Source organism: Sinohyriopsis cumingii, unplaced genomic scaffold (genome assembly GCF_028554795.1).
Source record: "Sinohyriopsis cumingii isolate HCF-2022 unplaced genomic scaffold, ASM2855479v2 utg002203l, whole genome shotgun sequence".
In the NCBI taxonomy this organism is placed as follows: domain Eukaryota; kingdom Metazoa; phylum Mollusca; class Bivalvia; order Unionida; family Unionidae; genus Sinohyriopsis; species Sinohyriopsis cumingii.
In genome coordinates, this window is record NW_028316157.1 from 298216 (window position 1) to 312545 (window position 14330).

Genomic DNA, 14330 nt, shown 5'->3' on the forward strand with positions numbered 1-14330 from the left:
GCTTGTCAAATCCAAAGTATTAAAAGTTTGTTTTGTCTTGGGTAGGTCTTCGAATAATTCAGCTTCGTAAATCAATATTTTTAGTGAACAAGGATGAACTCTGAGCCCATTGTTTTGGAGTTCACTTTTTAATTAACACGTATCACGTGTACTTTTTGTAATACAAAAATGGGTACCTTATACTGTACCTATCACTCCTATGACCTTTCATGAATATTATACTTATTTGTGAAAGGTGTGTTTATGATCAATAATTAACCACGCTCTTCTTGAAACGGCACATTTTTGTCTCATAGTTAATTCCCCGTTGGTGGTTCTCCTGCTCCGCCCACTTTATTGTTTTAATAACTATATGCTATTGTAATGTCTTTCACTGTAGTCTTGTATTCAAACCTTCCTCTTGAACATTTAAACGCGGATATTAATTGATGTGTTGCTTTTTGAATTCTGACGTTGAGGCCATATTCGTGCAAACAATGAACCTGTGTCACTATAGTATTATTATGTAACCACATATCTTCGTTATCTGCAATGAATACCAACTAGTTAACAAATCTTTTAGAGTATCAATCTTATGCTCGGTAAACCCCCTCCTGCCTTGATTTGGTCGTCATTCGAGATTCAGTACGGCTATATTTCAGCGGCCACGTGTTCTACTTATAGCGCGAACGCTAATGCAACTATCGCTATTACTTCAACCCTAACTCAGCTACTACTGCAAAGAATGTATAAGTAAATGTAGGCAACACATGCACTTGGGAAAAATGTTATACTCCGCTCTTGTGATGCTACGAATAAATATCTTTATCCTGATATAGCTGAAAATTATAAACATGTTTTAAAACACTTTAAATTTCACGTATATCCATGCATAAAAGCACTCCAATTAATGGAACTTTGAAAATCTAGTGAGCTTTTTAGCAAAAAACGCCATCGCAAGGACCAGATTTTAATGAGACTTAAACGACACTTGCAGTGTTGACACATCGATGGCCAATGTAAGGCTGAATTTTCCCTAAGTAGGAAACATTGTCAAATGAAAACTAAACGAATTAAACTGGGTTCAGCAGTTGTTTAATATCAATCATAACTGTTACAAATAGATCTGATTTCGAATCACATGGGTTCACTTAAATGCAGTGCTCATTTAAATGTACTATTGGTCCGCCATGTCAGTTATTACAATATTAGTGTACATTGATTTATAAATTACAACGATTCTGATATTAAGTTTTACGAGTTCAACAGAAGAAAATCCCATAACGTAAGATTTAAACCAAAACAAATACTTTATCACACATCGGCATCTTTTTGTCTTGTTATTTTTGTATATATTACGTATGTTGCGTTAATGATATAAAACCAGATGTATACATTTTTCATTAAAAGTAAGCGAGGCACGCCGAGTTTCCTTTTAATGAAAATGCTATACAACGAATAGTATATCATTAATACAGCATACATAGTATACTTATATTTTATTTATATCACATAGAAATGGATATATTTTTCCAATGAATATAGTTCAGATTTACTAAATTCAAACGTGTATTGACCGAGTGAATGAACTCCGTACATCCTTGCCTAGTGTGGGTTGCTACAAAATGCAGTTGTATGCCTTTTGTGGCTATTCACGATCACCTTGCATATTTCTTACTTGATTCTTTTCTCATTTGAGTCTCTAATTTTCTTCACATTGATTAACTCAACATAATATAAACTTATGATTTAAACTTGAAAGATTGATTCAGTGAAGTTAGTAGAACACTACAAGCATATGGTTGTCTGCGCAGTTCACATCAACGTTAGTCATTCACGTACCTTGCGCATGGAAATTAGCGTGAAATAAGAAACTAAGCAAAATTACTAACCAAAAAGAGGTAATTCAAATATTTTAATATATGTACAGTTGATCTAATGTATTATTCTGCTTTGAGAACAGGACTAACGATCATAAAATTCTCTCTCTCTCTCTCTCTCTATCTCTCTCTCTGTGGTATGTTTGACTTTAAAACTCTCCGTCTGTCTGTCTCTGTCTCTCTCTTTCTGTATCTCTCGAACTCTTTCTCTCTCTCCCTCTTATCCTGTGGTCGGTTTGACGTAAGGTTTACTATCATTAGTAAGTCCAGATACATCGTGGGATGACACAAACAAAAATCCTCTACGCTCGTCTTAAATAGATTTTCACCTCTATCTTGTTCCACAGAGAGAGAGAGAGAGAGAGAGAGAGAGAGAGAGAAGAAGGGGGTGGTTGCCTTTGGACATTTTCATATTTAACTTATAATACGCAATTGTTAGAACATTATAATATTTTTTTTGACACAATAACAGCATGAAAATATTAAATACATCACAGCATGTGTACCTCGTAACCGAGAAGCTCGTATAATGTCGACAGGGTTGCCACATTTGTATTAATGGATTATATAAACAGTGTAGATTAATCCCAAGGAAAGTCAACACATATCGTTACGATGAAGCAAATACTTTTGTATTTTGCCTCGTGTGAGTTCAAGTTTAAGGTTTTCATCCATCCCTATTTCTTTTTCTCTCTCACTCCAAATTTCTGCTCAGTTTTGAGACGGGAGGGTGGAACAGAAAGCAGAAAGGAATGCGTTGAAATTGTAAACCATATTACATTTATTTAGAAAAGGGATTATTCATACATTGTATCGTTATTTTCGTACGTCAATAAAGATGAATGTTTAGAAATTCATCATTGATTTAGGAAGAACAGCACACGGTTGAGAGTGTGTTATTAATGCGTTTTACTGCGCCATGGGCGATTCCCATTTTGTAATGCCAATAAAATTCGTATATCACCTTGATTTATTCCAACACTTTAAAAAACATGTTATTTTTAAAGCATAAATATATATGTCTATCTATCTATCAAACTAATACATACATACATACATACATACATACATACATACATCCATGCATACAGGCATGCAACCATGAACGCACACACACATGAAGGTATGATCGCATAACGTAGATAAATTTCTTTAGAAATGATATAAAATCCCGTCTAGCATTTAAGGTCGAATTTCATGGGTTGTTATAAGAAGCGATTGTAATAAAAGTAATCCATAAATATTACAAATCTCAAATAAACTGAATTCGTTTATCACCCAGAACATGTATGATGATGAAAGTTCAAGCACTAATATTTTGTCAGGATTGACTTTCACCTCTGAATTTCATCTCAAATATTAATATTACGACCTATGATAAGATCCAAATACCCTCATGCTTTTGGATTTGTATAACTAGAAAGTGATTCATATGAATACATAAATAAGACAACGGATTTTAAGAATTCACATGTTATCGGTTTGAAAACTTTATATATATATATATATATATATATATATATATATATATATATATATATATATATATATATATATATATATATATATATATATATATATATATATTTAATACAATACAATAAATGGTGAGTTACCAATCACTGAACTGGATGCTAAAACCATGTTTACTATTTTCGAAATATGTGTGAATCAGTGACATGATCATTAAAACGCGTCATCCTATCTACTTCTTCATCTATTGAATTATTTAGTACTGACCTTTATTTCATTTAAAATAAACATTTAATTCAAAGAAGTAACAGTATTAGAGACTGACGCGCATTGTTTCAGGATCTTGAGGAAAAGCAATGTTTCTATCACGCGATTTTCCCATTCGCTATCGTGTTTTCCTGGCTTGTATTATTGAGTAAGGTATATAGTATGTTGTCCTTGGCTGTGCGGGGTCATGCAAATTTATTCTTCTGCGAGAAGTCATGTTCCACTCAAGATTCGATCTTATCATCTGATTAATAGAACTAAATGCATAATACTTGCATCTAGTGTTATTGGACATTATTTCATGATTCCTGTCTAGCACTGACCAATGCATTAGTTTGCCTGGGAAATAATTAAGAGGATTTCTTCAGTAACACTGATCGATGAATCCTTAGCTCATGTTTCTAAAGTTCAACCTTGTTTATAAATATTGATTCAAACTGAAAATTGGATCATGGTCACGTTTGCTAATTTGATGAAACATATAGTTACGAAGAGACCAAATTTGAAAGCACAGTAAGGTCCTTATGCTGTCTTATATTTTGAAACGAATATTTTTTAAAACGAAAATATCAATACCTTAATTAAAAACACTAGAGTTGTATTTTAGGAGATAAATGAATTCAGTTTAATGACGTGGTCTTTTTGGAAAAATGGAGCAGAAGTTTCAATACACATCATTTCCATATTTACAAGTCTTTATGGGTAGTTCTTTTCAATCTAATATGGTTATTAGGTTACAAATCACAAGTAGTCTCTTCATTGATATCAGGCGCGAGCTACTTAACATATTACATAGTCACGTGTCAACTTTTCACACTGTGCTGTAATGCAATGTATCCACAATTTCTTGAGATAATGGCTAAATTCTTCACAGGAAAATACTTTCTGTCTTGGCCTTCCTCTGCTAAAATCCATGCATATGTGAATGCAAGGGAATGAAACGGCATAGCAGCGCAATCCTGGTTAGATGGTGTTGTTTAAAATAGAAGCTGGCTATCGTACATTCCAGTGAAAAATACAATTGTCTCATCGAAAGAAAGAAACCGGATTTACAGTTTGGTATATCAGTGGAGACATATTTGTATGACATTTATCAAACACAAACTCTTTACACTAGGCTAAGTCAACGCTGTCCCTTGGTTCGCCTTTAGATTTTGGACCTAGTTTGGTTGCCTTTCTTTCGACATAATTCAGGTCATCGCTGTAGTCGTATCGCAATTGCCGATCAGAGGCTCGAGATATGCATAACTGCTGCTGGAGTAATTTAAACGAACCTGTAACCGTTCTTGAGGCAGCTCAGCCTAAGGGACCCAAGAAATGTTGGCATCATGGGTTTTGAGCTGTAGGCAGTTTGTACGACCCTGCACTGTCAGATAGACATTGAGATTTTGAGTGGTGTAAAGATTGATCTCAAAAGAGAATGTTTTGGGGACGACTATTATCGCAGGGATGAAATGTTGCGTTGTCGTCTGCAACAGCGGAATGCCAATATATTAGTGTATGCATTGTAACTGCGAAAAATCCTTCTGAGACAATACTGTAGTTGTATATTCCATGAAACACTCATGTGGCTAGGTACGGGCCAGCCAGTACACCAAATGAGCTCATATTTTCCTATTTGAAAGCTAAAAGCAACAAACATTTTGAACTGAGATAAATTTGGCCCGTCTCTATGAAATGTACATTTATCAATGTATGTTTTTACATGTAGATTTATCACTTTAATTGTATCAGATTTTGACATTTTTAAGTTTTATATGTCAACAAGAAAACCTTAGCCAGTCCCGATCTGCTAAATTTCCAAAGTGAAAATTTCATTGCATTTTTCGAAGTGGATACCTCATTGATTCCCGTCCATTTTTCACATATAACAATGCAGACCGTTTTATTTCTTGTAATGGTATACACGTCAATCTTTAATAAGGATATTGCAGAAATCAATCGTAATAATATACAACTTATTTGTGCAGGATTTTATCGTTACAACTAATATTAGTCGAGAATCTGTTTTCTAAACTAAGGAACGTATCCAGAAACCATCAACATTAATAAAGAAATTCACTAAGCTAATGCTATGATAAAGAATGGTTTGTGAAACACAGTTTTGCCCTCTAGCGATATAAATAGTGCAAAAAGACTTTCAGCTGTGGCATTTTTTTAATGATCTACGTATATCAAAATATAATTCAATGACATCTAACTAAGCTGTTTTGAAAATCCTCTCCAGTGTTTTGAGAAATTCTGATTAAAAAACAAAGAAATGAAAAGAAAGAAATTTGATACTGAAAATTGTAAGAAACATTTGTAATTAGAATAATCTGACAATTTTGTTTTAAAGCGTGTAATTTTCAACGAAATCAGAAACGCATATATATATATATATATATATATATATATATATATATATATATATATATATATATATATAGCAAAATATCTGGCAACCTCAAGGAACGCGTCTTTTAGAAAAGACTTTGTTACCACCGTATGACCTAAATTTTTGTTAATCATGTATTAACGATGCGAGCACAATATATAGAAAGTGGTCTTAAAAAGGGACGGTTTAAATAACTAGTTTCTTTTCATGTGTGATGTTAAACGACATGCGTTAAGATATGAAATTAGTGGATATGATAATATTGCTGACACACTTAGCTGGTTCACCTTCTTGCTAGTTTATGTTTAAAAATTACTTTATGAGATGTTCATCCATTGAAATGGTAAAACTGAAGTCCATTTTCATCATAATTCACAAAACAGTGTGAACAAATTATTGTCGAAAACTGACATGGGTGACTAATGGTACATTTAAATGAGCGATGAATGGAAGTGGATCGTAATGATTCAAAATCTGCTCTTTTAGTGGTTCAAAACCAGATTTATTTACAAGAACTGTGACTCATATTAAACAGTTGTAGACTCCAATTTTAAACGTTGAGTTTTGATTTGGCCATGTTTTTAACTTAAGGAAAATTCAATCAAACATCGGCCCTCGATGACTGTAGTCCAGAGAGAGAGAGAGAGAGAGAGAGAGAGAGAGAGAGAGAAAGGGTGGGGGTAGAGGAGTGGGATAATCGACATAAAATAATTATATAAAGCCCCTTTGTTTTCTTTGATCTATTATGTTTATTTTTGAAGTATGTACAAATACTAACATAACAAAAATTCTGATACGGCATCATTTTCCGCTGACAGTCCTCTCATGTTATGGATATATTTGTTCCTAATATATGTCAAAAGGGAGCACATTAAAAGCATTTGCACCAGACGACTGGCCAAAACAATACAATATCGATGATATATTTATATATATATCTTGAAGAGACTATGTGTGTGAATACTTCGAACTGTAAGCGCAACTAGATGTAATGACTCAGTAGAAATTGAAATAGACAAGCTAATGTGTAACTAGTAGAATGAGGCCGTGCTGTAACATGCTTTAGAATTGTTAACGTTGAAGATTAAATACCCTTACTTTATAGGATATCCACCATATCCACCATAACGTCCATATCCACCTTATCAACCATATCCTAGATTCCCACCATAGCCACCATAACCTCCGTATACTCCATAAGCCCCATATCCGCCGTAGCCACCTAACGAATGGGCAGCGACAGTAGCACCTACTAAGCAGACTAGAAGATAATTTGTAGTTGAATGTCTGAATCGCAGAACCTGTATCAATTTGTTGCGACCAGTTATGTATTGTGACTAACGTAAACTCCGCTTACAAAGCATATATAACATTTTTGATCATCGAGATCTGAAAGGACAGTTAAAACAAACTAAAACAAATTTGGATTTATTTCTTGAACATTCATCAATTACAGGCCTAGCATTTTGTCTCTTTGGCAAGTAATTAAATAACGCTACCCTTTATCGGTACCTTGATTAGCACTTGATGTGAGGCGCTTGTGACATACGATATTCTTTTCATTCCCTAATTTACAATGATATACAGCCAAATGCTTCCGAAATAAATGTAGTCAAACGTTACTAATTGTGGGTCACTGGGAATGAAAACGATACCTAAATTGTTTGATTGGCTCGAGATTTATAGATCATTGTATACGACCCTTGACTTGGGAATGGCGGAGAATAAGTGAGTTACAAAGGGAAGGAATTTTACTGTAAACCAGAAATGACGAAAATATATATTTGGATCTATGAATACATCTATGACAGGGTTTCTTGCTTTTTACGTAAAACAATGAATGGTTCAATTTGAAGCTGGCATTGTGTCATACATGATATGAATTGCATCACATAGGTCTTAGAAGTCATGGATGATGCAATCAAAAATAAGCTTACATCAATCTGCTGAACAAATTGCCCCACATCAGCTTCAGAAATCATACAGTGTCGTGCTCTCTTATTTGTCAGTGTTTGATGTTGCAAAGAGACCTATTTGCATTTTGCCAAAGTGAGCAGAGATGCCTAGTACTTGCGTAAACAATGCAGATAACTTTTGTTATGTTTGTGGTGAAGTGACTTTTGCATAACAAAAGCGCAGTGTAACCACTATGGTTAAGACACATATCACCTTTATTTTGGCTGAAACCTTGGAGATCAGGACAAGAGGTGGGCCCCACACATGTGCTGCAACAAAGGGCAACATATCTTCGCCATTGCTTGAAGAGAAAAAGGAAAGCTATGTCGTTTGTGACCACCGTATATAGACCGCTCGTGTGGCCTAGTGGTTAGAGTGTCCGCCTTGGATGCTGGAGGTGTTGGGTTCGATCCCCCTAGTCGTACCAAAGACTTACAAAAATGGTACTAACAGCTGCCTCGCTTGGCGCTCAGTACTAAAGGTTATTGTTAGGACTGGTCAACCTGGTGTCAGAAAATGTGACTGGGTGTCACATCTTGCTACATGCGTGAGACATGATGCCCTTAGTGCTAGGCATCACTATAAACTGCCACACTGCAGACATCGTAGCGAAATGACTGAAAAATTCTTAAAGATACGTTAAAAATCAAAACCACACACACAAACACATACACACACAAACACACACCAACATATATAAATATCAGACAGATCAGAAAGTGATATCAGTGGATTATATATGAGAGTGCTTGATAATTGTTGGCGTAATTACTATTCATTACAAATAATAATATCATGTCAATGTTTTGCACTCTGTGATGATTCGAAAACAGGTCCGCGATATCAACGGCACCAATTGCCTTGCCTGCCCATATTCAATCACGAGTAAGCACCCAGCACCAAAGCACCACAAATGATACGACATCATCTGTGTTATACATACTCGCATGCAGCAGACACACCGGCAAGACGACGAAGTAATTAACGTATGTATGTATCTATGTATGTATGTATGCATATGTATGCATGCATGCATGTATGTATGCATGTATGTATATATGTATGTATGTATGTATGTATAAATGTATGTATGTAAGTATGTATGTTGTATGCATGTATGTATGTATGTATGTATGTATGTATGTATTGATGTATGAATTGATGTATGTGTGTGTTCATTCGTGCGTGTGTGCGTGTGTGTGTGCGTGCATGGTTGCATGACTGTTTGCATGTATGTATGTATGTATGTATGTATGTATGCATGTATGTATGTATGTATGTATGTATGCATGTATGTATGTATGTATAAGTTTGATAGATAGATAGATAGATAGATAGATAGATAGATAGATAGATAGATAGACATATATAATTATACTTTAACAATAATATGTTTTTTAAAGTGTTGGAATAAATCAAGTTGATATACGAATTTTATTGGCATTACAAAATGGGAATCGCCCATGGCGCAATAAAACGCATTTATAAACACACTCTCAACCGTGTGCTGTTCTTCCTAAATCAATGATGAATTTCTAAACATTCATCTTTATTGACGTACGAAAATAACGATACAATGTATGAATAATCCCCTTTACTAAATAAATTTAATATGGTTTACAATTTCAACGCAATCCTTTCTGCTTTCTGTTCCACCCTCCCGTCTCAAAACTGAGCAGAAAGTTGGAGTGAGAGAGAAAAAGAAATAGGGATGGATGAAAACCTTAAACTTAAACTCACACGAGGCAAAATACAAAAATATTTGCTTCATCGTAACGATATGTGTTGACTTTCCTTGGGATTAATCTACACTGTTTATATAATCCATTAATATAAATGTGGTAACCCTGTCGACATTATCCGGTGAGTTTCTCGGTTACGAGGTACACATGCTGTGATGTATTTAATATTTTCATGCTGTTATTGTGTCAAAAAACATATTATAATGTTCCAACAATTGCGTATCATAAGTTAAATATGAAAATGTCCAAAGGAAACCACCCCCTTCTTCTCTCTCTCTCTCTATCTCTCTCTCTCTCTCTCTCTCTCTCTCTCTCTCTCTCTCTCTCTGGAACAAGATAGAGGTGAAAATCTATTTAAGACGAGCGTAGAGGATTTTTGTTTGTGTCATCCCACGATGTATCTGGACTTACTAATGATAGTAAACCTTACGTCAAACCGACCACAGGATAAGAGGGAGAGAGAGAAAGAGTTCGAGAGATACAGAAAGAGAGAGACAGAGACAAACAGACGGAGAGTTTTAAAGTCAAACTTACCACAGAGAGAGAGAGAGAATTTTATGATCGTTAGTCCTGTTCTCAAAGCAGAATAATACATTAGATCAATTGTACATATATTAAAATATTTGAATTACCTCTTTTTGGTTAGTAATTTTGCTTAGTTTCTTATTCCACGCTAATTTCCATGCGTAAGGTACGTGAATGACTAACGTTGATGTGAACTGCGCAGACAACCATATGCTTGTAGTGTTCTACTAACTTCACTGAATCAATCTTTCAAGTTTAAATCATAAGTTTATATTATGTTGAGTTAATCAATGTGAAGAAAATTAGAAACTCAAATGAGAAAAGAATCAACTAAGAAATATGCAAGGTAATCGTGAATAGCCACAAAAGGCATACAACTGCATTTTGTAGCAACCCACACTAGGCAAGGATGTACGGAGTTCATTCACTCGGTCAATACACGTTTGAATTTAGTAAATCTGAACTATATTCATTGGGAAAATATATCCATTTCTATGTGATATAAATAAAATATAAGTATACTATGTATGCTGTATTAATGATATACTATTCGTTGTATAACATTTTCATTAAAAGGAAACTCGGCGTGCCTCGCTTACTTTTAATGAAAAATGTATACATCTGGTTTTATATCATTAACGCAACATACGTAATATATACAAAAATAACAAGACAAAAAGATGCCGATGTGTGATAAAGTATTTGTTTTAGTTTAAATCTTACGTTATGGGATTTTCTTCTGTTGAACTCGTAAAACTTAATATCAGAATCGTTGTAATTTATAAATCAATGTACACTAATATTGTAATAACTGACATGGCGGACCAATAGTACATTTAAATGAGCACTGCATTTAAGTGAACCCATGTGATTCGAAATCAGATCTATTTGTAACAGTTGTGACTGATATTAAACAACTGCTGAACCCAGTCTAATTCGTTTAGTTTTCATTTGACAATGTTTTCTACATAGGGAAAATTCAGCCTTACATTGGCCATCGATGTGTCAACACTGCAAGTGTCGTTTAAGTCTCATTAAAATCTGGTCCTGGCGATGGCGTTTTTTGCAAAAAAGCTCACTAGATTGTCAAAGTTCCATTAATTCGAGTGCTTTATGCATGGATATACGTGAAATTTAAAGTGTTTTAAAACATGCTTATAATTTTCAGTTATATCAGGATAAAGATATTTATTCGTAGCATCTCAAGAGCGGAGTATAACATTCTTTCCCAAGTGAATGTTTGCCTACATTTACTTAAATATTTCACTCATTGATTCAGTCCCATTTTACGTCAAGAATCGTTCACTTTAAAACATTTGGCAGTACTTTCATCACAATTGCAGTCAAAGTAGAATATAAACTCGTGGCAATATTATAATTGTGTGTGTCAGAGAGAGACAGAGACAGACAGACATACTGACTGACAGACAGAGGAAGTGAGATAATAGAAATAAAATAGTGATAAAGCCAATTTAGTGTCTTCGATCAAATATGTTTATTGATGTAGTATGTACAAATACTGCTAATCTAGTAATCGAGATATGGAGTCATATTCCTTTCGCTCTCTTGTCAGTCCTTGGATCATTTTGTTTGTCTTAATATCTGTAAAAAGGAACAAATTTAGAGCATTTTCGCAAGCTCACTTGCCCAAACAATACAATATTGATAAAATATTGATATTCATCTTGACGAAACGACGTTATGGCTACTTCGAATTGTAAGCACAAAGACATGTAATGAGTCAGTAGAAATGAAGTGGATAAGCTAATGGTTAAATTGTAAAAAGGTCGTCATACCGTAACATGTAACAGACTTATCAAGGATGACTAATATTTATTCTTACTTTTTATGGTGTCTACTGTAACCGTAATCAAACTTAGGAAAGTGGTGTCCAAATCCCCAGTTGTATCCCCTGAGTACACCACCTAAGTACGATCCGTATCCACCATATCCACCAGCTAATCCAAAGCCGTATCCACCTAATCCACCATATAATCCATATCCTCCATATCCACCATGTCCAGGATACCATCCATATCCACCATATCCAGGATGCCATCCATAGCCACCATATCCGCCGTTGCCACCATAACCTCCATATCCACCATAACTGCCATATCCGCCACCAAACGGATAGGTAGCAATGGCAGCACCTACTAAGCAGGCTACAAGAACAATTACGGCCTTCATTTTCCTCTGCAAAATGAAATGTAAGTTCACAAAATAACAGTTAGCGTTTAATGTTTTGTATGGGAGCGTAGTTTAGACGGTAAACAGAAAGCAAGTTGATGTTACATTTTCTGACATTTTCAATGAATAAAGACCGGGCGTGAATGCATATTATTTGAATTGTACGGTGGTGACAAATGTTTCAATTGTACACTAGAAACGAGAAAATAAATACAGTTTTAATTTTGAAGATTAGGCTCTCGCTCATACGGGATTTCACTGGCAACCTTTGATTTGTAAACAAAGTACATCCTATACCGTCTCCAGATTGCAAAATATATACGTTCCAAGTTTAGGAGTGGCGCTTTAGGGCGATTGACTGTGCAACGTCTTATGGAAACACACATTCATATCCAGATTTGTAATACTGTGATGCTTGAAAGTAATTGTGTGAGCTGTTCGTATACATTATCTTGAAAAACGAATAAAGGCGATGGTTGCGAAAGGCCGTATGACCTTTATATGGAAACTTAATGGCGTTTTCAAAAGTGACTTACACTGACAACTATGATTCAGTTTTATTCTATGTTCTATCTTACGATACATAAACTCTAAACATGGCGTAAAAGAGAGTAGATTCACCTGACAGTGAATTGTTATTTTGTGTGACGCAGTGTAATAACTTAGATCAAACCATGGAAAGGTCCACTATGTGAATGATTGCCACAACGTTTCGTGATGTTAGGCAGTATGAAGAATGATACCCAAGTGGACAATAAAATAATTTTCAAACCGGATATTTAAATAAAACATGATTTGGATTTAGGATCACTTTTTTCGGTTCGGTTCTATGAGTAATATATTTTATATCATCTATTTGTCTATACATGAAATTAAAACAAATTAATTAATTGTAAAGATTGGTTGTCATATATACGCATGTATATCTCTTAAAGACAATATGGTTATACATATATTACCGATAATGTGGTTCTTCTTGTAGAACATATTGTTTTCGTTACAAAATTAAACTGTTTCGCAGTTAGCTGGTATGTAAAATTGATATACTACCAAAATTAGAGACCCTTTGTATGATTCCCCAAAAAGACTTGAATGCTGCTAATAGAGAAAAAACAAAAATAGGAGAGCATGAATATAACTGAAACGTATCTTGCGTCCAGAAATGATAATTCAAATGTATACAAGCTCATGTCTCCACATTCGGAAATTGTAAGCATGGCATAAGTTAAAAGAACCATGCGTGATGTATAGGTTATTAACGAACGATAATTTCTATGTCGCATACAATCACTTACCTGGATGACAACAATGTCAAGCAAATTTTGAAGTAGGATCAGAAATTGTGACACCAGTCTGGCAAATGCCTGTGCTGAATCGTCGAATATCCAGTCCTTTTATATCCGTGAGGACCTTATTTTGCATGCATGTTAACTTAAGTAAACACGATGATTGATAGTTAATACATTCAGCAAATTAAATAATTGATGACTAAGAAATACCAGAAACGTATTTTGTTTATGTTGTTTAATTGTATGGATGTAAATTTCCGTTTGCAATGCAGACATGTTTGTTTTTACAATTATGAAAAAATAATCCATGTGATGGATTTGATAAATCATTTTTTATGCATTTTCCACTTAATATTTTCAAGCAACATTTTGACAAATTTAATTCATACAATGTCTCGATCTATCATGAAGAATTTCCAAAATATAATATATTTGAATTCTATATACTTTATTTAAAATTACATTTGTCAGTAGATTGTACCTGTTAAGCACTGTCTATTAAATTGTCGTGTCGCCTAACAGTGTTACGTTGGGGCATGTTAATGTTGGTACCTCTCTTCCATATATGTAAAACGTTTCTTAAATTGGTAATATTATTTTCTTTCAGCGGTCACATTCCAAGCAAACTTAGTAAAGTAAACACCAATGAGAG

The 14330-nt window shown here is 34.4% G+C and overlaps 1 protein-coding gene across 1 annotated transcript; it reads right to left on the reverse strand.

Moving 5' to 3' along the window:
* Window positions 1-11670: 11670 nt before the first annotated feature.
* LOC149770942 (uncharacterized) lies at window positions 11671-12443 on the reverse strand. Its single transcript, XM_089948971.1, has 2 exons — window positions 12043-12443; window positions 11671-11801 (listed from the first exon to the last, which is right to left on the reverse strand). The coding sequence occupies exons 1-2, from the start codon at window positions 12387-12389 to the stop codon at window positions 11795-11797; spliced, it is 354 nt and encodes a 117-aa protein (XP_089805097.1). The 5' UTR covers window positions 12390-12443; the 3' UTR covers window positions 11671-11794.
* Between the last annotated feature and the right edge of the window lie 1887 nt (window positions 12444-14330).